General features: G+C 47.9%; 1 protein-coding gene across 1 annotated transcript; it reads left to right on the top strand.

Annotated features, from left to right (window-relative positions):
- Positions 1-1,957: 1,957 nt before the first annotated feature.
- Positions 1,958-6,987, top strand: LOC123045454 (long-chain-alcohol oxidase FAO2). Its single transcript, XM_044468510.1, has 3 exons — positions 1,958-2,468; positions 2,881-3,153; positions 5,066-6,987. Exons 1-3 carry the CDS (start codon positions 2,208-2,210, stop codon positions 6,800-6,802), a joined length of 2,271 nt encoding a protein of 756 aa, XP_044324445.1. The 5' UTR covers positions 1,958-2,207; the 3' UTR covers positions 6,803-6,987.
- Positions 6,988-25,349: the final 18,362 nt, after the last annotated feature.

The following is a 25,349-nucleotide window of genomic DNA, read 5'->3' as shown; positions in this document are numbered from 1 at the left end:
GGTGCGGGAGACGTCACCGGGTTGCACGTGTGTTAAACGTGGAGGCGTCATTGTTCGACACTTAGATCGCAATCGACCGCGTCTGAATCGCTGCGTGTACGACTCCACCAACCGCGTTCTTGTAACGCTTCTGCTTAGCGATCTTCAAGGGTATGAAGATGCACTCCCTCTCTCTCATTGCTAGCATCTCCTAGATTGATATTGGCGACAAGTAGGAAAATTTTGAATAATTACTACGTTCCCCAACAAGTCTAGTAGAGGCTTACTAGGGACATTGTATTTTGTCTATGTATCCACACATGTATCAAGTTTCTGGTTAATACAATTCTAACAGGAATAATAAGCATTTATCATGATATAAGAAAATATAAAATAACAACTTTACTATTGCCTCTAGGGCATATTTCCTTCAAGCGGCCCATTCCACGCGGCGGTGTGGCCTCCTCTAATGACAACTAGCTTTGCCTACTACGGCAACAGATATTGGCCTTCTCGGATTTCACAAGCGATGGTGGCAGCGGCTCGAGGACCAGCCAACACCAAGGTCGACTATTGTAGTAGCGTCATGAGACCAAAAACAATGGTTTGAAGTGATGCAGAGGTCATGCACGAACGTTGCATCCATGACTTGTCGCGTCTTGGCGCTATCCGTAAGATTCTACCACACTATCTTTGTAGTACATGTGGGCAAGATGTTGAACTACTGATGATGTTCGATTATCTGCATCATGTGGTTGTTAATGTTTCATGGGCATGGCCTTGGTTGTGTGGTGATTTTAGCGCCAGGGATTTTTCACGCGGGGGACAACCTCTGGGCATATGTATGGCATGGAACGATTAATTTTGATTTCTTGTTATTATGGAGTGTGGATGTAATCCCTCATGCAACATCGTCTTCTTTGAAAAGTGGTGGTAGTAGCGCACGGTGTCTTCGGTTTGGTGGTGCTCTCTTGAGTATCGTATCTTGAGCTACCGGTGAAAACCCAAGGTTCGGCCTTCGCTAGTTGTACCTGTCAATGACGGTTCTTGCACATCGTTTGCTTCTTGAATGCATTGTTTTGAAGATTTACTCAGACATGCTCTCTAGGGATGAAAACTCAAGACCTGTTATTTCAGCGGTTCGATTGAAAAACGCGACACGTGTGTGTCACTCTTTTTCTAAAAGCTTTGCTTTTGAAGAACCTTCCTTGTAGTTTATGTTTTGTTAAGGGTGGTGCTTGTAGTTGATGGCAAGGCGTTTTTGAGACGTGTGGACGAAGAGCCCACATGTGGACGAAGCACACAAGTTCTTTTTATAGCGGAATTATTGACACCATTGGGTTTTTGTCAACATTGGACAAACACATGTTCATCAACCCTATGTAGGGCGTGACTAGGACACACCTAGCAACTCGAGCCAGACTATTGTCTACTTGAATAACTTTTCGTTTGCCATCAATTTATCACCAATGTCGTGCCTTTGGAGAACCATCCTCATAGTCCGTGTGTTGTCAAAGGGGGTTAAGATCTTCTGCAGTACTGCACCGTGTTGTAGTGCAAATGACAAGTGGGATCGGGTCCACATGGCAGCGAGCATACTGCACCGTGTGCTACTGCAGAGGATCCTAACCCTGTCAAAGGTGGTGATTGGTGTTTCTGCTTGTTTGCTTGCTACGTGTCGTTGATCGCACCGGTTGTCTTCATTTTTTTTCTTATTTATTTTATTGTGTGCATCCTTAAAATCTCGACTAGATCGTATTGTATATTTGTTGTAACAAGAAGCTTAGACGTAACTGACATATCTTGATATCAATATCTCGTTACATCGCAACCAACGGCTCATACGGTACTTGTAGACGAAGATGGTGGCAACAACACAGCAGTAGAAGAAGATCGCACGTCAAAACTGGTATGATCCAGGAGTCCATGGGCCTCCCCCTCTCTGTCCTCCAGTTGGTGAGCCGTTTTAAATGAGCAGATATAGTCACAGATGGGCATCGTCGACATATCCATCCGCCCTATTTACTGCTCCTCGCTCCAACTCTCTCGCCGCCGTCGTCCTCTCTCGCTGAGTTCGAGACGGGCGCACCAGCTGGTCTCGAGCCACCCCGGAGCTCTATATAAACACGCGCCCGCGGCACACCAACCCACACGTCGCCAGGGAGAAATTAACCGAGAAGAGAGAGGCAAAGCACACACACGCAGTAGCGTTCCTGTGAGGCGCGCTAATGGCGGCGCAGGAGGAGGAGAAGGCTGCGGGCAGGCGCGCGGGGCCGCACCCGCTGCTGCGCGGGCGGAGGCGGGACGGCAAGTACACGCACGGGCTGCACCCGGCGCAGATGGAGGCGCTCCGCGCCATGTGCGGCGCCTTCATCCCCTCGCTGCCGGCCGAGGAGGCGGGCGCCGGCGGCCGCGCCGACCCGCCCGGCGCCAAGGACCTCGAGCGCTTCTACCTCGCCTCCGCCGCCGACTCCAACATCCCCGACGAGGTGCGTGCGTGCGTCCGATCCAATCTCCTCTCCTGCACCACGCCACGCCAATATGCACCATCACGTGGTCGTCCCCGCGCTCGTCGATCCTGGGTTTAATCGCCTTGGTATATATGCTCTGGCGTTTACCCAATTAATTACCATGAGATCCGTAGGCGTGCCTCGATGATTGCTCTGCTCGCCAGCAGTGCGGTCTCGCTCTCACCGCACGGCCAGACGGACCACTTTTCTTCCTCCCTACTCCGGAGTACGAATTATTAACAGGAAAATAAATGCCATTTTGTTTTTGTGCGTCGCCCGGTTGATTTTGTAGCCATGTTCACATGGAAGCAATCGTCGTCGGCGGTGAGGTGAGGTGGTTGGTCTCTGATGTGTAGCTCGTTCGTTTGTTTGTCCCCTTCTCAAAAAAAAGGTTGCGGAGCTGATGGTGACGCGGTGCATACGGGAGGCGGCGCTGCTGGCGTGGGTGGTGCTGTGGGTGCTGAGCACGAGGGTGGGCACGCTGCTGCTGTGCGGCCGGCTGAGCCTCTGCGGCGCCGCCGGCGAGCTGCGCCGGTTCGCGGACATGCCGGCGGAGCGGCAGGAGGCGGCGCTGCAGCGATGGAACAGGACGCGCTGGCTCTTCCCGCTCAGGATCGTCTTCGCCCTCGTCAAGATCCTCTCCCACTATGTCTTCTACACCATGGTAAGCCTTTGCGCCTCTTCTTGGTAATATTTCTTCAGTATAGTAGGACTATAGTACAGTTTGCATGAGTCTCTCAAACTGGCACGCCATGATGGCCACAATAAATTCGCCATTCCGACCGGCGTCTTTCATTCTGGCCCCTTTTGGGCAACTTAAGGCTTCAGCGGATGAAATTAAATACCTGGCCACGTTTTTGGTTCAACAACACACACAAAAATTACTATTAAAAAATCAATTTTTCGAGGGGTTGTGGGGCCCCCAGGGAGCAGTACAACTTGATCGCCTCCTTGCTGTACTTGCTGCGCGTTCAGAGGTTGGACGCTTGAAATTAATCGGCCAGCTCGCTGAGAGGGGCCTGCACTGCATGTCTGCACAGTGCCCTAACTTCATGTCCACACCCCGTCTGATTTGCTACCACTAGCTTGCTAAACTGAACCAGGGCTCACACCAGTTTCATGCTCGTGTTTTTCGCCTGAAACTAAGGGGGTTGGTTTCGATTTGAACACGTACCAAGAGACAGAGACGGAACCATTCTCGGAATTGATTGAGCACTTGCAGTTCCTATCACTCTTTTTGTTCGTCCGACTATCCTTTGCCCGGTCAGTGTCTGCTTAATTAGTTGGACATTGCGTAAGGAACTTGCTTGAAAATGGCACTTCGTGTCGACTGTCACCATTATATTCCTCACAGAACTTACTCAAAGTTTTAACTGAAACGTTTGGGAGCGGAGCACATGGTTTCTTTATGTCAGAAACTCAAAATTAGAATTCAAAGGTTTGAAAACGCACCCCCCCCCACCCCCGCCCCCAAATAATAATAATAATAATAATAATAATAATAATAATAATAATAATAATAATATGATGTGTAGATAACTGGATATTAGAGTTAGCTGTAAAAGTGTCTGTGCTTGCTATTTTCTTCACACCACCAAATAATTTACAGTTTTCACAAAACTTGAAATCTTGAATAACCCTGGGACATTGGCATGTGAGTTTTGTTTTGAAGAATGAAAAGTAATAATTTGAAAAGCGAGCACATGCTCCCAGGCACACCTCATAGTTGTGGGACATATCTTCCTTGCATACCGGAAAAAGGATAAAGCATTCCCATGAAACAAAAAAAAATCTAAACATATCAACAAAAAATCTGTGGTACAAAACAAGAACTTCATCAGGACAAAGCTTGGAAATGGCTATGCCTTTCCAAGAGCAACTTGTCTCCGGCCGTACTTAGCCATCAGTACACAGTGGAGTAGTACACACTGGAAATCTCAGGGCGACTTGGCCCAGTCCTGTGAAAACTGAAAAGTGACCGCCAGAGTATAGTATTTAGTGCCTACACGCAACAAGTATTGAGTAGCATATAAATAAATGAATGGAACACGGATGTTAACGTGTCACCGTTTGCATAATAATAAGATGATGAAAGACACAATCAGATAATGCGCTTTGTCAAGATTATCAATTAGTACCATCCGGTATCTGTCATAGCACACCACCATGGAATGATGGAATTAATATTTGTTGATCACCGGTGTACCTTTTTAACATAAAAGAATGACCTAAATAGTCCACCAACTCAATACATTAGGATCATCATTTAATACATTTTCCTACCATATGTATTTGTTATTGTGAAATTTTTGATTATTTTTTATAAAATTGATCAAAATTTATTAAGTTTAACATAGGTCAAAGCTAATATGCGAAGTAAATAAAAATGAATTTGGAGTATGAATGATCGAATGAAAACTTGTATTGCTAAGTATTAGTACTAGTAGGATTATCCTGGCTGGTCTTGCTAGCGATGTAACAATTATTTGATTTGAATAAAGTGTGCCACAGGTTAAAAAAAAAGATCTGTTGGTCACGGTCCCTTGTTTTTAACATAAAAAAAGCCCGACGTGCAGGTCGACGAGAACTCAGAGAATCCACACTGGAAAGCGATTGGATACAGCGTGGAAGAGTGGCAGAGAGACCGAGATGAAGCGCCCGCCACATCGCGGCCGCTGGACAATGGCGTCGTCGAAACCAGAGCGCTGAACGACACCACCCTGCTCAGGTCACTCGCGGACAGGTGGCTCCCCGTGAAGCCGGGCGCGCAGCACACGGTGCAGTGCGATGCCGTCATCGTCGGGTCCGGCTGCGGCGGGGGCGTTGCAGCCGCGATGCTCGCATCCGCGGGGTACAAGGTGGTCGTCGTTGAGAAGGGCGACTACTTCGCCGCCGACGACTACAGCTCCGTCGAGGGTCCGTCCATGGAGCGCCTCTTCGAGAAGGGCGGCATCTTCTGCACGTCCAACGTAACGACCATGGTGTTCACCGGCTCCACTGTCGGCGGCGGCTCCGCGGTGAACTGGTCGGCCTGCATCCGCACGCCGGGGGAGGTCTTGCAGGAGTGGTCCCGCGACCACGGGCTCCCGTTGTTCGCGGGCCAGGACTACCAGCAGGCCATGAACTCGGTGTGTGACCGGCTCGGCGTCACCGACGAGTGCCTGAAGGAAGGGTTCCAGAACAAGGTGCTGCGCCGAGGGTGCGAGGCGCTAGGGCTGCCTGTCGACGCCGTGCCACGTAACTCGTCGGCGGTACACTACTGCGGGAGCTGCAACTTCGGCTGCCCCACCGGCGACAAGCGCGGCACCGACACGACGTGGCTCGTCGACGCCGTCTTGCACGGCGCGGTGATCCTGACCGGGTGCAAGGCCGAGCGCTTCATCCTCCAGAGCAACAGCGGCAAGAACGGCCGGAGCAAGAAATGCGTCGGCCTGTTGGCGACGTGCATGAGCAACGGCATCACCAAGAAGCTGCGCATCGAGGCGAAGGTGTCCATCTCGGCTTGCGGGGCACTCATGACGCCTCCGCTGCTGCGCAACAGCGGGCTGAAGAACCGGCACATCGGCCGGAACCTGCACCTCCACCCGGTGTCCATGGCGTGGGGCTACTTCCCGGAGAACAAGCAGGCGGTGCCCATCACCGGCAAGTCCTACGAGGGCGGCATCATCACGAGCATGCACCGCGTCACACCGCGCACCATCATCGAGACGCCGGCGCTAGGGCCGGGGGCCTTCGCCGCCATGGTGCCGTGGGAGTCGGGCCGCGACATGAAGGAGCGCATGAGCCGGTACGCGCGCACGGCGCACGCGTTCGCCCTCGTCCGCGACCGCGGCTCGGGGTTCGTAGACTGCGAGGGCCGCCTTCGCTTCACCCCCAGCCGCGACGACGCCCGCGAGCTCCGCAACGGCCTGCGCCACGTGCTGCGCATCCTGGTGGCCGCCGGTGCGGCGGAGGTGGGCACGCACCGCAGCGACGGGCTCCGGCTGCGGTGCAAGGGCGTGCGCGACGAGGACCTGGAGGCGTTCCTGGACGAGGTGACCATCGAGAAGGGGCCCATGCACTCGACGGCGGACAAATGGGCGGTCTTCTCCTCGGCCCATCAGATGGGCAGCTGCCGCATGGGCTCCAGCCCCAAGGACAGCGCCGTCGACGGCAGCGGCGAGAGCTGGGAGGCCGAGGGCCTGTACGTCTGCGACGGCAGCCTCCTCCCCACCGCGGTCGGCGTCAACCCAATGATCACCATTCAGTCCGTCGCCTACTGCCTCTCCAAGGGCATCGCCGAGTCCATGACCAACGGCCAGAAGCACTACTAGAGTACTATATGTACTAGTCGATCGAGTCAGGGGTCGCCAACTCGTGGCGTCAGTTGCTCAGGTGCACTTGTCTGGCATAAAGGCACTGTATATATAGGATTCGTTATTAAGAAAATGTTAAATACTCGGTTATGTTTGTTACTTCTTGGGTCCATAAATATAGCTCGATTATATTTTTTTTTAAAGACCAGTTGTCCATTTTGCCATTTCATTTGGATTTCCATAGCTTAGATCACTGGCTTTCTTTTCTTACACGTCTCAGTCAACTTTCTCAGCCCTATGAGTTGTCTTTTTTTAGTGTAAATCAAGAGGCATCTACGCGTTCCATATTTCCCGCGTAAGAGCATCTACATTGCAGTGTAAATCAAGGGGCATCTACGCGGTCCCTAGCCCCTCGATGTGTTTGATTAAATCAAGGGGCATCTACGCGGTTCCTATTTCCCGCGTAAGAGCATGTTCAATGGTGACGGTAAAAAACGCACGCTCGAGGTAAAAGTGGAATTTAGCATGTGCGAGGCGGTTTCACGCGCTCCCGCGAGCGCGGAAAGGATCACGTGCGCGCGCGAAAAAGCGGTTGGGCTCGCGCTGGTCTTGGCACGCGGGGTCACGTGCGCCTTATAAAATCCAACGCCTCCGCGCGTTCTTCCACCGCTTTGTATCTCGCCGCGGCTCTCTCTTAATATCTGTCCGCTCTTCCTCGCCTGGCCGCCGCCGCGCCATCCTGTATCTGCGTCGCCGGGGAGCTTCGGGCTACCGCGGCGTCCGTGCGCGCCCCTCCGACGCCTTCTCCGTCGAGGTCTGGTCTGGCGACATGCGCCTCGCCCTCGGCACTTTCGACACCACCCACGAGGCCGCCCGCGCATACGACGCAATGCCGTGGTGTCTCCGGCGAAATCGTCGGGGGATGAACTTCCCTGACATGCCGATGCGGGAGTGGGCGGCGGAGCTCGCGCCTCCCCTCCGACTTATCACCGACGAGGATCATCGCGACAACCGGAGGCGGGAGCGTCATCTCGGCATCGCCGAGATGGACAAGGAAGCCATGGCGCTGTGGCGCCAACGCTTTCCGCGGGACGTCATCAACAAGCGCGAGTTCTACGCGCAAAGGAAGGAGGAGAGAAGGGCGGAGCGAAAGGCGGCCGCTCAATTCAACATCGACCTAGGAGCAGCGTCGTCCTGGGACTCCGACGATGATCGGTATCTTGATGCCTTCATTGACACGTCAGAGGAGGACATCACCGAGCCGGAGTCCGAGTCGAAGGAGGAGGACGAGGAGTAGTTGAACTATCTTTTTTTATCTATCTATGTATTGTCTAATCTATCTATGCCTATCTATGTGAGTATCGAGTCGGAGTCGAATGTATATCAAGTCGGAGTAGAAGGAGAAGACGATGAGTAGTACAAAAAATATAGCGCATCCGCTGGAGCGGCGCGCGCGCAATTGTTTTTACAGCGGCTGCTGGAGCCAGCGCTCTGCGGCGCGCTATAAGAGCAACTCCAATGGGGCAACCCATTTCGTCCGCGGCCGTCCGTTTGGGTCGGCGCGGACAGAAAAGACGGCCCAATGCGTCGACCCAAACGGACGCGCGTCCGTTTTTCGTCCGTGGGCGACCCATTCCCGGCCCATTTTTAAGCCTGATTTGCGTCGGCGCGGACACACGACGGACGCGCGCGCGGTCGCCTTCTTCTGTCCCCGGGCCCGCTGGTCTGTGGCACATTGGCCTCCCTCCCCCGGCCAACAAGCAACCCTCGCCCCCCGCCTCCTCCGTCACCGACGCCGCCGCCCATTTTTGCGGCGACTCTTCCAGCTGCCGCCACCTCCACATCCGCCCAGCAACGCCGCCCTGCCCCCAGTCGCCCGCCGCCGCCGGGGAGCAAAGTAGTTCCCGCCGCCGCTTCCCCCACCGCACAGCCGCCCGCGACCAAGAAGACGCCTCGCCGCCCCCGCTACATACGACCGGCACGCTCGTCGGACGCCGTCACACTCGTCGGACGCCGGCAGGGCAGCTAGCTGGTCTGTGGGCGCCGCGTCTCCCCTCGCCGGCCGTCTCCTTCTTCGACGCCCGCAAGCTGTTCGACAGTTTGCCAAGGTACGAAAATGGACTCCGCCGACGAGTTCTTTTTCCACAATTTCATTTGCGACTCCGACGATTCGTCGTCCGACGACGAGGAGGAGATATTGGCTGCCGTGTTGGTCCATCACCACCTCAACAACCAGCGCCCATTGTTCCGTGGCTCCATTCTGGGCCACCTTCCGGCGTTGAATCGTAACCGAGAGAGCGGGCATTTCCTTCTCTGGAAGGACTACTTTGATACAACAAACCCGTTGTTCAAACATCACAAATTCCGCCGCCTATTCCGTATGAGTAGGCATGTTTTCAACTGTATTAGGGAGTGAGTGGTCGGCTATGATGACTACTTCGAGTGCAAAGAGGATGCCGCCGGTAAGATTGGTTTCTCCTCTTATCAGAAATGCACTGCCGCCATCCGAATGCTTGCATACGGAGTGCCCGGTGATCTCATTGACGAGTAAGTCCGTATGAGCGAGTCTACATTCCTAGAGTCCATGTATAAGTTCTGCAACGCTGTGATTGCTGTGTTTGGCCCTGAGTACTTGAGAGAGCCGACAGCTGCAGATACAGCCCGTTTGTTGGCGATGAATGCTAGCAGGGGCTTCCCCGAGAATGCTTGGCAGCATAGACTGCATGCACTGGGAGTGGAAGAACTGCCCTTCTGATTGGCAAGGGCGGTATAAGGGACATGTCAGGGCTTGCACTGTCATACTAGAGGCCGTGGCGTCTCAAGATCTCTGGATCTGGCTCTCTTTCTTTGGCATGGCTGGATCACACAATAATATCAACGTGCTTCAGCGCTCGCCGGTGTTTGCTAGGCTTGCCGAAGGCAACAACCCACTGGTGAACTTTACTGTCAACGGCCACAACTACGACAAATGGTACTATTTGGGTGATGGTATCTATCCTCAGTGGACCACTATTGTAAAGACAATACCCAACCCTGTTGGAGAGAAAAGGAAAAGATTTGCCCAAGAGGAAGAGAGTACTAGAAAGCATGTCGAGCGTGCCTTTGGTGTTTTGCAATCTCGATGGGGCATCGTTCGGTATCCTGCTAATACTTGGAGCACGCAGAAACTATGGGAGGTGATGACAGCTTGTGTGATCATGCACAATATGATCGTAGAAGACGAGCGCCCGGAACGTCTGTACGATCAAGGCTTTCAGTTTCAGGGTGAGAATGTTGTGCCTGAGCATGGAGTAGCGGCAATATTTGAGCAGTTCACTCAGTTTCATGAAGACATGCGTGATTGGGAAACTCACGTGCAACTGCAAAATGATTTGGTTGAGTATATGTGGACTCATGTTGGCAACCAATAGATGTATCTTCTTTTATTCGTTTGTAAAACTATGTGAAATATTTTTATTTTTATTTGGCCTGTAAACTATACTATTTATTTGGGCGGACTATTTTGTTTGTTAAATTTTCATTTCATAATATGTTGAATGCAATGCAAAATTGGACGGCCAGCCGGCCACGCCTGCATATATGGGTCGGCGCGTTGGGCGCGCTGCCGACCCATATGAAAAACAGGGCGGACTCGGCGGCCGACCCAAACGGACAAAAAGCGGACGAAATCGCCGTCCATTTGGGTCGGCCCATTGGAGTTGCTCTAACTGGCTATTCCGGCGTTGTAAATGATTTTTTAGCACGTCGCGCATTGCGTGCATGTGGGAGATGCTAGCCCGTTTGGGATTGCTCTGCTCCATAAAATTCAGTTCCGCTCCAGAAAACACAAGCCAAACGAGGTAGCTCCACGGTATGTCGTTCCGCAAAAAAACTAGAATCCGATGTATAACTTTCGGTTTTTTATAAAGCTCTTGAAGGGGTGCTCCAAAAAACTCTAGAAACTAGAGTTGGGTGGAAATTACCCATCACTGCCACCAGTAAGTGGATACCTCTTTGTTTCTCCCTCCTCAACCAATTAAATAGATTCTTTCCATCAAATTTCTCATTCTTAAAGCTGGAGCTAGATGGAAGCCCAATATTTTCTTCGATAGTGTTCCAACTTCTAAATAAAACTGCTCCAAAGTGAACTCAATGGAACGAAACTGATTTTTGGGAAGCGGAGCAGTCCCAAACAGGCCTAGTCGATGGACATCGACCAAACTCGCACCCCCTCACAACGCACAAAACATATTGGACCCGCCCAGTTTGGCTGTTTTTCGTGTGGTTCCCAGTTGGCAATTTATTTTCTGTATTTTTCGTCTGGGTTTTCTTCTTCTTTATTTTCTGTATTTTTCATCTGGGTTTTCTTCTTCTTTATTCATTATTTTTTATTTCGAAAACATTTCTAAATTTGTGGTCACTTTTAAAATTGTGAACATTAATTTTTGAAATCATGAACAAGTTTTAAATTCACAGACATATTTTAAGATCATGAACATTTCCTGAATCCTTTACCATTTTTTGAATTATTTATCATTCTTTAACATTTCCCCCCAGTTTGGCTGTTTTCTATGTGGTTCCCAGCTCAGCTATTTTTATTCTGTATTTGTCATCTGGGTTTTCTTCTTCTTTTCGCACGGTTTTTCTTTATTTTCCTATTTTTGTTATTTTTTATTTCACAAACATTTCTAAAAATTGTGAACATTAATTTTGAAATTGTGAACAAGTTATAAATTCATAGACATATTTTAAAAAGGGAAATGTTTCCTGTCGATCGGCGAATCGTTCATGCGCGTCGACCATGTCCGCAACCGTCATGCAGCGCACAACCCCCTCCACACCGTACTTGTATTTTACAACATTGGTCGTGTTGCAAAACGGTCAAGTGCAACACAATTCATGTTACGGACGTACCATCCGTGTGCCACACGTGCCATGAATAGCCACATGACTCGTGTTGCAACAAGACATCTATACCAATATAAAAAGAGTCAAAGGGACAGATCCAATTAATCTCGGCCATCAAATCATGTCAATTCAACGACCTAGACTACTTTAATGTCAAGCGCTCAACACATTTAGTGTGGAGTTAATTTCATGCCAAATATAGTGCTAATCACATAATAACACACAAATAAATAATATCATACTTAATATCCATATGCACTTAATATACTTCCAAATTAACGTGCAGTTAATTTCATGTTAAATAGTGTTAATCACATAATAACACGCAAATAATATTCTACTTAATATCCGCATATACTTAATATAATTCTAAATTAACGTGCATTGCACGTACACATTGACTAGTATGTTGCAAAAATAAAAACTGTTAAAAGACTTCTGTTACAAAAAAATAATATCTACAACTTGACTCGGGTTGTAGAAATTTTCTGCAACACGACCTGTGTTGCAATGATAGAAGGTGACGCTTGGCCATTCAATCCGACAGATCTGATGACTCGCGAGGCGGTGGATTTTTTAAAGAGATCCGCCGGCCGATGCGTAGCAGGACCCTTTAAAAATCATGAGCATTTCCTGAATTCTTTAACAATTTCTGGTTTTTTGGAACAGTTTTAGAAATTCATGATTTTTTTAAATTCACGAGTATTTTTTCAAATTCATGAACATTTATTAAAATATGCAACAATTTACAAATTCTTGAACTTTTTTTGAAATCACAGAAATGATTTTGAAGTACGTGATCTTTTAGAAATTCAGAACATTATTTTCAAATTTGACGACACTTTTTGCAATTCAGAACATTTTTCTATATTCAATATACTTATAAAAAAAATTCATTATTCATGTTTCAATTTACGGTAAAACGCGAATGTGATTATCCCCACTCCCCCGCTCCCAACCACGGCGACCCCACGCCTCCCACACGCCGCATCCACCATCACCGCCGTAGATCTCGTCGGCCCAACCGCTAGCCATGCCCCCTCGCCGTCGAGGGCTGTGGATGTCGTCTGGCGCGCCCGATCCCGCTCCCTCATCCCCTTCCCGTTTGCCTGCGCACACCCTCAAGGACTTCTCGGAGATTGTGAGGTTAATCTCACCAATCCCACAGGGGGTGCTTCTGGAGATTGGGGCGTGGGGCTGGACGGAGAGAGCGACCAGGATCCGCGACGCTGCTGCGGTGTGGATTCGGGCTGTGCGAGATTGGAAGGCGACAGACATGGCGGTGGCGGCGGCGAGAGATCGGAGCACCAGAGAAGTGGTTATGAAGCATGCAGAGAGCTGTCAGAGGCGTGCTGGTCTGGAGCAACGGATTCTTGCACAACGGATATTCGAGGAGGCCACCATGGAGGATAGGGCGAGGATGCTTGCTTTCCCCCACTCGACACCGACAGAATTCGTTCTGTGGGCGAGGGCGGAGGCGAAATCTGGAGATCCACGGAGAGCGATGAGGTGGGAGTGCCTGCTGGGAGTGATTCCATCCGGTGCCCCGCTGCAGCTGTCGGCCCGAATTGCTGCGGCCAATCGAGACTAAGGAGGGGATATTCTTCCAGCTCGGGTGATAGATTCTCCTCGAATTTTACGCGCTCGAGTAGTAGTTCGAGTTCGAGAAGGTCGATTTCGCCGCTGCCGGTGATCTTCGGTCTGCAACGTTGCGTCGACTCGGGCCCAAGGGAGAAGACGAGGTGGATTGACCCACATGACAGTGCCTATGCCAAAAAAGGTGAAGCTCAACCAGCTGGATGGCATGATGGGAGAGAGGTGGAATGCTACTATGATAAAGTGGTGGCGGCATCCCAGAACCCGCTTTCCAGTGCTCCCTCTGTCCTGCGAGCTGGGGCTTCGGGGAGAGACTCTGCTTGGGCTCGCCCGAGATCCAAATCCAACCTAGTCTGGATTAGGAAGGATAAGTTTGCTTCGGGAGATTTCTCTGCTGCAGATTGTTTTCTAGTTGTTGATCGTGATTCCAAGCATCTCCCTGTTCCGAAGTTTTTCAATTTTTCCAGAGATTACTGGTCGAGGAGATCAGGTCAGATCCCCTTTGTTGCTGTGGCCAAATCCATGGGTGGTGGCGGCAGAGATGCAGGTAACAGAGGTGGGGGAGATACGGTGGTGGGAGGGGGCGAAACTCTGGTCGTCCCCCTGCCCCCACTACTGATGGACGGCAAGCGGCTACTGCTTTGCCCCCGCCCCAGATCTCTCAAGCTTCGCAAGCTGCTCAAGCTCAGCCTCCTCCCATGTCCATTTATGCAAAAAAAACCGCTGTTTCCGGTGGGTACAGCTCCTCCTATGATGTAGCCTAACCCCATGTTTGGATAGCAGGGGGGTGGAATCCCCATATGCAGCAGATGCCGCAGTGGCCTCAACACCCAAATTTCCAGTTTTAGTATATGCCGCCTGCAGCAGGATTTCAGCAGCAGTTCAGTCCAGCCAATCAGAATATGCATCCAGTTCAGACAGTTCAGTTCAGTGGTGGGAGTTCTTCGGTGAGTGGAGGCGATCAATCTCAAGCTGGTCAAAACAAGAGCAAGAAAAAGAAGAACAAAAATTAGGGTAGTCAGGCTCAGAGTGCTGTACGAGAGGATGATCCCCCTTTCACTGTAGACCCGAAGTTTATTGGTGCTATCTGCTATAACTGCGGGCTGCCTGGGCATTTTGTCGGAATGTGCACGGTCCCAAAAGTGTGCTTCATGTGTAAGACCCCTGGACACCACATGGATGCCTACCCCTCTTGGTACAAAGCTTATCCTACAGCTACTTATTGGGGGAGTGCTAGTCCTGGCCTGGGGTTTTTTCACATTGAAACTAATGGTGCTGAAGACAGTGAGTGGCTTAATTTTGCCAATGTAGGACTTGTTCTTGTTGAAAAGGGTGAAATTTCTGGAAAAAAGCTAGGTCAGCACTTCTCTGAGATGTGGAAGACCAACTGGCCCTGGCAGATCAGACCTTATGACAATAACAAATACATTGTTAGATTTCCTTCCAACAAAAAGATCAAGGACCTGGTGGAAGTTCCCTCAATTAATCTGAAGAAGGAAGGAGTTACTATATCTTTTGCTGATTGGAATGGAGAGCACCCTGTCTATGACAGCCCGACTGAAACCTGGATTACTATTGAGGGTTTTCCACCTAAATGGCTCTCGTGGTCATCTATTGCTCAAGTGGGCACAACACTTGGAGTGCTTGTCAATATTGACTGGCACACTATTTTCAAAAGTTTTTATGAGAGAGTTAGGATCCTGGTTGCTGTCAGAGACCCAGTCAAGATCCCCAGAGATAGGGTTGTGGAAATCAATCATGAGCTATACCTTCTGAAATTTTCTGTAGAAAGGGATGCTGATGCTGGGAACACTTCTGACAAGCCATCTGGACCTGATGATAATCCTGAAGACCCTAACAAAAAGAACCAGACTGAAGAGGAATTTGACTCTAGTAATGATGACCTTCTGGGGGAGGAGATGGACACTGGTACTAGTAACTGTTGGAAATATGCCCTAGAGGCAATAATAAATTAGTTATTATTATATTTCCTTGTTCATGATAATCGTTTATTATCCATGCTAGAATTTTATTGATAGGAAACTCAGATACATGTGTGGATACATAGACAACACCATGTCCCTAGTAAGCCTCTAGTTGACTAGCTCGTTGATCAATAGATGGTTACGGTTTCCTGACCATGGACATTGGATGTCATTGATAACGGGATCACATCATTAGGAGAATGATGTGATGGACAAAGACCCAATCCTAAGCCTAGCACAAGATCATGTAGTTCGTATGCTAAAGCTTTTCTAATGTCAAGTATCATTTCCTTAGACCATGAGATTGTGCAACTCCCGGATACCGTAGGAGTGCTTTGGGTGTGCCAAACGTCACAACATAACTGGGTGGCTATAAAGGTACACTACAGGTATCTCTGAAAGTGTCTGTTGGGTCGGCACGAATCGAGACTGGGATTTGTCACTCCGTGTAAACGGAGAGGTATCTCTGGGCCCACTCGGTAGGACATCATCATAATGTGCACAATGTGATCAAGGAGTTTATCACGGGATGATGTGTTACCAAACGAGTAAAGAGACTTGCCGGTAACGAGATTGAACAGGGTATCGGGATACCGACGATCGAATATCGGGCAAGTGTCGTACCGATAGACAAAGGGAATTGTATACGGGATTGATTAAGTCCTTGACATCATGGTTCATCCGATGAGATCATCGTGGAACATGTGGGAGCCAACATGGGTATCCAGATCCCGCTGTTGCTTATTGACCGGAGAGTCATCTCGGTCATGTCTGCATGTCTCCCGAACCCGTAGGGTCTACACACTTAAGGTTCGGTGACGCTAGGGTTATAGAGATATTAGTATGCGGTAACCCAAAAGTTGTTCGGAGTCCCGGATGAGATCCCAGATGTCACGAGGAGTTCCGAAATGGTCCGGAGGTAAAGAATTATATATAGGAAGTGCTATTTCGGCCATCGGGACAAGTTTCGGGGTCACCGATATTGTACCGGGACCACCGGAAGGGTCCCGGGGGTCCACCGGGTGGGGCCACCTGCCCCGGGGGACACATGGGCTGTAGGGGGTGTGCCTTGGCCTATATGGGCCAAGGGCACCAGCCCCAAGAGGCCCATGCGCCAAGAGATAAGGGAAAGAAAGAGTCCTAAAAGGGGAAGGCACCTCCGAGGTGCCTTGGGGAGGATGGACTCCTCCCTGGCCGCACCCTTCCTTGGAGGAAGGGCCAAGGCTGCGCCCCCCCTCTCCCTTGGCCCTATATATAGTGGGGGGAAGGGAGGGCAGCAACACCTAAGCCCTGGCGCCTCCCTCTCCCTCCCATGACACATCTCCCTCCTCCCGCAGCGCTTGGCGAAGCCCTGTTGGAATTCCGCTACTTCCACCACGCCGTCGTGCTGCTGGATCTCCATCAACCTCTCCTTCCCCCTTGCTGGATCAAGAAGGAGGAGACGTCGCTGCTCCGTACGTGTGTTGAACGCGGAGGTGCCGTCCGTTCGGCGCTAGGATCATCGGTGATTTGGATCACGACGAGTACGACTCCATCAGCCACGTTTCCTTGAACGCTTCCGCGCGCGATCTACAAGGGTATGTAGATCTACTCCTCCCTCGTTGCTAGATGACTCCATAGATTGATCTTGGTGACACGTAGGAAAATTTTGAATTACTGCTACGTTCCCCAACAATGGTATCAGAGCTAGGTCTATGCGCAGTTTCTATGCACGAGTAGAACACAAAGTAGTTGTGGGCGTTGATTTTGTTCAATATGCTTACCGTTACTAGTCCAATCTTGTTTCGACAGTATTGTGGGATGAAGCGGCCCGGACCGACCTTACACGTACTCTTACGTGAGACAGGTTCCACCGGCTGACATGCACTAGTTGCATAAGGTGGCTAGCGGGTGCCAGTCTCTCCCACTTTAGTCGGAATGGATTCGATGAAAAGTGTCCTTATGAAGGGTAAATAGCAATTGGCATATCACGTTGTGGTTTTGCGTAGGTAAGAAACGTTCTTGGTAGAAACCCATAGCAGCCACGTAAAACATACAAACAACAACTAGAGGACGTCTAACTTGTTTTTGCAGGGTATGCTATGTGATGTGATATGGCCAAAGGATGTGATGAATGATATATGTGATGTATGAGTTGATCATGTTCTTGTAATAGGAATCACGACTTGCATGTCGATGAGTATGACAACCGGCAGGAGCCATAGGAGTTGTCTTAATTTATTTATGACCTGCGTGTCAACATAAACGTCATGTAATTACTTTACTTTATTGCTAACCATTAGCTGTAGAAGTAGAAGTAATAGTTGGCAAGACAACTTCATGAAGACACGATGATGGAGATCATGATGATGGAGATCATGGTGTCATGCCGGTGACGATGATGATCATGGAGCCCCGAAGATGGAGATCAAAAGGAGCAATATGATATTGGCCATATCATGTCACTATTTGATTGCATGTGATGTTTATCATGTTTATACATCTTATTTGCTTAGAACGACGGTAGTAAATAAGATGATCCCTCATTAAAATTTCAAGAAAGTGTTCCCCCTAACTGTGCACCGTTGCGAAAGTTCGTCGTTTCGAAGCACCACGTGATGATCGGGTGTGATAGATTCTTACGTTCGAATACAACGGGTGTTGACGAGCCTAGCATGTACAGACATGGCCTCGGAACACAAGAGACCGAAAGGTCGAGCATGAGTCGTATGGTAGATACGATCAACATGAAGATGTTCACCGATGTTGACTAGTCCGTCTCACGTGATGATCGGACACGGCCTAGTTGACTCGGATCATGTAATCACTTAGATGACTAGAGGGATGTCTATTTGAGTGGGAGTTCATAAGATGAACTTGTTTATCCTGAACATAGTCAAAAGGATTTTGCAAATTATGTCGTAGCTCGCGCTTTAGTTCTACTGTTTAGATATGTTCTTAGAGAAAATTTAGTTGAAAGTTGATAGTAGCAATTATGCGGACTAGGTCCGTAAACTGAGGATTGTCCTCATTGCTTCATAGAAGGCCTATGTCCTTAAAGCACCGCCCAGTGTGCTGAACCTCGAACGTCGTCTGTGGATGTTGCGAACATCTGACATACACATTTGATAACTACGTGATAGTTCAGTTAAACGGTTTAGAGTTGAGGCACCGAAGACGTCTTGAAACGTCGCGAAACATATGAGATGTTTCGAGGGCTGAAATTGGGATTTCAGGCTCGTGCCCACGTCAAGAGGTATAAGACCTCCGACGATTTTCTTAGCCTACAAACTAAGGAGAAAAGCTCAATTGTTGAGCTTGTGCTCAGATTGTCTGAGTACAACAATCATTTGAATCGAGTGGGAGTTGATCTTCCAGATGAGATAGTGATGTTTCTCCGAAGTCATTACCACCAAGCTGCTAGAGCTTCGTGATGAACTATAATATATCAGGGACATATATGATGATCCTTGAGATATTCGCGATGTTTGACACCACAAAAGTAGAAATCAAGGAGCATCAATTGTTGATGGTTGGTGAAACCACTAGTTTCAAGAAGGGCAAGGGCACGAAGGGATACTTCATGAAACGGCAATTCAGCTGCTGCTCTAGTGAAGAAACCCAAGGTTGAACCCAAACCCGAGACTAAGTGCTTCTGTAATAAGGGGAACAGCCACTGGAGCAGAATTACCCTAGATACTTGGTAGATGAGAAGGCTGGCAAGGTCGATAAAAGTATATTGGATATACATTGTGTTTATGTGTACTTACTAGTACTCCTAGTAGCACCAGGGTATTAGATACCGGTTTGGTTGCTAAGTGTTAGTAACTCGAAATAAAAGCTACGGAATAAACGGAGACTAGCTAAAGGTGAGCTGACAGTATGTGTTGGAAGTGTTTCCAATGTTGATATGATCAAGCATCGCACGCTCCCTCTACCATCGAGATTGGTGTTTGCGTTGAGCATAGACATGATTGGATTATGTCTATCGCAATACGGTTATTCATTTAAGGAGAATAACGGTTACTCTGTTTATTTGAATAATACCTTCAATGGTCTTGCACCTAAAATGAATGGTTCATTGAATCTCGATCATAGTGATACACATGTTCATGCCAAAAGATATAAGATAGTAATGATAGTACCACCTACTTGTGGCACTGCCACTTAAGTCATATCGGTATAAAACGCATGAAGAAGCTCCATGTTGATGGATCTTTGGACTCACTCATTTTTGAAAGGATTGAGACATGCGAACCATGTTTGTTGGTAGATATGCATACAGATGGATCGTTTGGACTCACTTGATTTTGAATCACTTGAGACATGCAAATCATACCACATGGGCAAGATGACTGAAAGCCTCGTTTTCAGTAAAATGTAACTAGAAAGCAACTTGTTGGAAGTAATACATTTTGATGTGTGCAGTCCAATGAGTGCTGAGGCGTGTAGTGGATATCGTTATGTTCTTACTTCACAGATGATTTGAGTAGATGTTGAGTATATTTACTTGATGAATCACGAGTCTGAATTATTGAAAGGTTCAAGTAATTTCAGGGTGAAGTTGAAAGATCGTCGTGACAAGAGGATAAAATATCTATGATATGATCATAGAGATGAATATCTGAATTACGAGTTTGGCACAGAATTAAGACATTGTGGAAATTGTTTCACAACTAATACAGCCTGGAACACCATAGTGTGATGGTGTGTCCGAACATCATAACTGCACCCTATTGGATATGATGCATACCATGATGTCTCTTATTGAATTACCACGATAGTTTATGGGTTAGGCATTAGAGACAACCACATTCACTTTAAATAGGGCACCACGTAATTCCGATGAGATGACACCGTATGAACTATGGTTTAGAGAAACCTAAGCTGTCATTTCTTAAAATTTTGGGGCTGCGACGCTTATGTGAAAAAGTTTCAGGCTAATAAGCTCGAACCCAAAGCGGATAAATGCATCTTCATAGGACACCCAAAACAGTTGGGTATACCTCCTGTCTCAGATCCGAAAGCAATAAGGGATTGTTTCTAGAATCGGGTCCTTTCTCGAGGAAAAGTTTCTCTCGAAAGAATTGAGTGGGAGGATGGTGGAGACTTGATGAGGTTATTGAACCGTCTCTTCAACTAGTGTGTGACAGGGCACAGGGAGTTGTTCCTGTGGCACCTACACCAATTGAAGTGGAAGCTTATGATAGTGATCATGAAACTTCAGATCAAGTCACTACCAAACCTCGTGGGATGACAAGGATGCGTACTACTTCAGAGTGGTACGTGAACCTGTCTTGGAAGTCATGTTGCTAGACAACAATGAACCTACGAGCTATGGAGAAGCGATGGTGGGCCCGGATTCCAAAATGGCTCGAGGCCATATAATCCGAGAGAGGATCCATGTATGAAAACAAAGTGTAGACTTTGGCAGAACAGCTCGATGGTCGTAATGCTATTGAGTACAGATGGATTTTAAAAGGAAGACAGACAATGATGGTAGGTATCACCATTAAGAAAGCTCAACTTGTCGTTAAGATGTTTTCCGACAAGTTCAAGGAGTTGACTACGATGAGACTTTCTCACTCGTAGCGATGCTAAGAGTCTGTTGGAATTATATTAGCGATTACTGCATTATTTATGAAATCTTGGAGATAGGATGTCAAAACATTGTTTCCTCGACGTTTTTTGAGGAAAGGTTGTATGTGATACAAACCGGAAGGTTTTGTCAATCCTGAAAGATGCCAATAAGTATGCAAAGCTCCAGCAATCCTTCTAGGGACTGGAGTAAGCATCTCGGAGTTGGAATGTATGCTTTGATGATGATCAAAGATTTTGGGTTTATACAAAGTTTATGAGAAACTTGTATTTCCAAAGAAGTGAGTGGGAGCACTATAGAATTTCTGATGAATATATGTTGTTGACATATTATTGATCAGAAATGACGTAGAATTTTTGGAAAGCATGCAGAGTTATTTGAAAAGTGTTTTTCAATGGAAAACCTGGATTAAGCTACTTGAACATTGAGCATCAAGATCTATAAGGATAGATCAAAACGCTTAATGGTACTTTCAAATGAGCACATACCTTGACATGATCTTGAAGGTGTTCAAGATGGATCAGTCAAAGAAGGAGTTCTTGCCTGAGTTGTAAGGTATGAAGTTAAGACTTAAAGCTCGACCACGGCAGAAGAAAGAGGAAGGACGAAGGTCGTCCCCTATGCTTTTGTCATAGGCTCTATACGGTATGCCATGCTATGTACCGCACCTGAAATGTGCCTTGCCATGAGTCAGTCAAGGGGTACAAGAGTGATCCAAGAATGGATCACAAGACAGCGGTCAAAGTTATCCTTAGTAACTAGTGGAGTAAGGAATTTTCTCGATTATGGAGGTGGTAAAAGAGTTCATCGTAAAGGGTTACGCCGATGCAAACTTTGACACTAATCCAGATTATTCTGAGTAGTAAATTGGATTTGTATAGTAGAACAGTTATTTGAATAGCTCCAAATGTAGCGTAGTAGTTGCATCTACAAGATGACATAGAAATTTGCGAAGTACATACGGATCTGAAAGATTCAGACCTGTTGACTATAACATCTCTCACAAGCATAACATGTTCAAACCCAGAACTCATCGAGTGTTAATCACATGGTAATGTGAACTAGATTATTGACTCTAGTAAACTCTTTGGGTGTTAGTCACATGGGGATGCGACCTTGAGTGTTAATCACATGTCGATGTGAACTGGATTATTGACTCTAGTGCAAGTGGGAGACTGTTGGAAATATGCCCTAGAGGCAATAATAAATTAGTTATTATTATATTTCCTTGTTCACGATAATCGTTTATTATCCATGCTAGAATTGTATTGATAGGAAACTCAGATACATGTGTGGATACATAGACAACACCATGTCCCTAGTAAGCCTCTAGTTGACTAGCTCGTTGATCAATAGATGGTTACGGTTTCCTGACCATGGACATTGGATGTCATTGATAACGGGATCACATCATTAGGAGAATGATGTGATGGACAAAGACCCAATCCTAAGCCTAGCACAAGATCATGTAGTTCGTATGCTAAAGCTTTTCTAATGTCAAGTATCATTTCCTTAGACCATGAGATTGTGCAACTCCCGGATACCGTAGGAGTGCTTTGGTGTGCCAAACGTCACAACGTAACTGGGTGGCTATAAAGGTACACTACAGGTATCTCCGAAAGTGTCTGTTGGGTTGGCATGAATCGAGACTGGGATTTGTCACTCCGTGTAACGGAGAGGTATCTCTGGGCCCACTCGGTAGGACATCATCATAATATGCAGAATGTGATAAAGGAGTTTATCACGGGATGATGTGTTACGGAACGAGTAAAGAGACTTGCCGGTAACGAGATTGAACAGGGTATCCGGATACCGATGATCGAATCTCGGGCAAGTGTCGTACCGATAGACAAAGGGAATTGCATACGGGATTGATTAAGTCCTTGACATCGTGGTTCATCCGATGAGATCATCGTGGAACATGTGGGAGCCAACATGGGTATCCAGATCCCGCTGTTGGTTATTGACCGGAGAGTCATCTCGGTCATGTCTGCATGTCTCCCGAACCCGTAGGGTCTACACACTTAAGGTTCGGTGACGCTAGGGTTATAGAGATATTAGTATGCGGTAACTCGAAAGTTGTTCGGAGTCCCGTATGAGATCCCGGACGTCACGAGGAGTTCCGGAATGGTCCGAAGGTAAAGAATTATATATAGGAAGTGCTATTTCGGCCATCGGGACAAGTTTCGGGGTCACCGGTATTGTACCGGGACCACCGGAAGGGTCCCGGGGGTCCACCGGGTGGGGCCACCTGCCCCGGGGGGCCACATGGGCTGTAGGGGGTGCGCCTTGGCCTATATGGGCCAAGGGCACCAGCCCCAAGAGGCCCATGCGCCAAGAGATAAGGGAAAGAAAGAGTCCTAAAAGGGGAAGGCACCTCCGAGGTGCCTTGGGGAGGATGGACTCCTCCTTGGCCGCACCCTTCCTTGGAGGAAGGGCCAAGGCTGCGCCCCCCCCTCTCCCTTGGCCCTATATATAGTGGGGGAAGGGAGGGCAGCAACACCTAAGCCCTGGCGCCTCCCTCTCCCTCCCATGACACATCTCCCTCCTCCCGCAGCGCTTGGTGAAGCCCTGTTGGAATCCCGCTACTTCCACCACGCCGTCGTGCTGCTGGATCTCCATCAACCTCTCCTTCCCCCTTGCTGGATCAAGAAGGAGGAGACGTCGCTGCTCCGTACGTGTGTTGAACACGGAGGTGCCGTCCGTTCGGCGCTAGGATCATCGGTGATTTGGATCACGACGAGTACGACTCCATCAACCCCGTTCCCTTGAACGCTTCCGCGCGCGATCTACAAGGGTATGTAGATCCACTCCTCCCTCGTTGCTAGATGACTCCATAGATTGATCTTGGTGACACGTAGGAAAATTTTGAATTATTGCTACGTTCCCCAACTGTAACAACATCCCTAATGCTGCTGGCTCCAAAGGTGCTTCTGGTTCTAGAGTTGCAAGTTCTGTCCAACAAGGCTGCACCCCTGCCCCTAAGAACAATGTTGAAGATTCTATCTTCTCCAAAGTCTAAGGGGCCCCCATGACCAAGAGTTATTTGGAGGTTGTCAAAAAGAAACCGATCGAGACTTTAGGGGGTGCCGTGCTGGAGAAATTTGATGTTGTTGTCTCTCAAGCTCACATTCTACCTCAAACCATTGCTGACAAAAACAAGCAGTGGGGTCCTGTGGTTGCTACTAGGGCCAGTACTAGGAACTTGAAAGATGGGAGGCCTACTATGCAAAAAGCCCAGGACCTGAAACGGATCAGAAATCTGGAGGTGCCAAACAAAGGTAAAAATAGTTTTCATAACTCTTTTGCTTGTCTAGATGATGATGTTCTTATCTCCACTGCTGAATGCTCAGGTATTAACTTGAGCTCTAGTGGGTGCAATATTAGTAATAATATTGTTGTGATTAAGAACTTTGATCTTAAGAGAATGGATAAGTTTAACCAGGACAATCCTGAAATTTTTCTCCCAGCAAACATTGATGTTTCTAGAGAAGAGTTTAATTTGTTTTCCTCTAATCCAGAGACCCAGTCTGAAACTGGTGCTGGTCCACATATGAATGTGGACTCAGAACTAGATTCCCCCTGGATTGAGGTCAAAAATCCTAACTCTAGTAGTAGGAGAAAACTTGATTTTATAGTTAAATGATTGGCCTATTTTGGAATATTAGAGGCCTGAATGGGCCCATCAAATGCAATAAACTGAAAGAGCTCATCATAGCTCATAAGCCTGATTTTATTAGTATTTCTGAGTCTAATAAAGAAGATTTTACCCCTCTTCAATTAGAAGCTTTTGACTCTAGATCCTGTTATACTTGGAAATGGCTTCCTGCTAATAACACTGCTGGAGGCATCCTGGTAGGAATTAGGAGGGATCTCTTTGACATTGTTTGCTGTGATATACACACTTACAGTGTTTCTTGCTTGCTTCAAAATAAGCAAGATGGGTCCTCCTGGAGACTGATCTCCATTTATGGTACTGCATATGACCAGTTTAAACTGGATTTTATCAATTAATTGCACAACATGCTTACTGGGTGGACTGGTCCAACTCTGGTAGGTGAGGATTTTAATTTGAGTAGGGAGGCTAATGAGAAAAACACTGGTCTGATTAACCAGCATTGGGCAGACTTGTTTAATGACTGGATTAATAGATTTGGTCTTCTTGAGCTGAAGATTAATGGCAGGAAATACACCTGGGCAAATAACCAAGACTCTTTGGTTATGGCCACTATAGACAGGGTTTTCATGTCCACTAATTGGGCCACTTCTTTCCCTGATGTTCAGCTCAGAGCTCTTCCTAGGGTTGGTAGTGATCACACCCCGCTAGTGTTGAACACTTGTGCTTTTCCCTCACCTAAAGAGAAAGCTTTTAGATTTGAGAAATGGTTCCTGGAGGTAGATGGCTTTAGGGAGATAGTTCATAAAGTCTGGAACACTAAATGTTATTTTACCAAAGCCATTGATATTTGGCAGTTTAATATTAGAAATACCAGGAAAGCCATTAAGGGCCGGTGTGCTA

Source organism: Triticum aestivum, chromosome 1A, assembly GCF_018294505.1.
Source record: "Triticum aestivum cultivar Chinese Spring chromosome 1A, IWGSC CS RefSeq v2.1, whole genome shotgun sequence".
Classification (NCBI taxonomy): Eukaryota; Viridiplantae; Streptophyta; class Magnoliopsida; order Poales; family Poaceae; genus Triticum; species Triticum aestivum.
The sequence above is the reverse complement of the archived record's forward strand: the minus strand, read 5'-3'. Positions and strand labels throughout refer to the sequence as shown.

What these genes read in the sequence shown, in the direction of transcription:
- LOC123045454 (XM_044468510.1), top strand. Translation starts at nt 2,208, where the DNA reads ATGGCGGCGCAGGAGGAGGAGAAGGCTGCGGGCAGGCGCGCGGGGCCG. An exon ending in ACTCCAACATCCCCGACGAG is followed by an intron (nt 2,469 to 2,880) that starts GTGCGTGCGTGC and finishes CTCAAAAAAAAG; the next exon opens with GTTGCGGAGCTGATGGTGAC. An exon ending in ACTATGTCTTCTACACCATG is followed by an intron (nt 3,154 to 5,065) that starts GTAAGCCTTTGC and finishes CCCGACGTGCAG; the next exon opens with GTCGACGAGAACTCAGAGAA.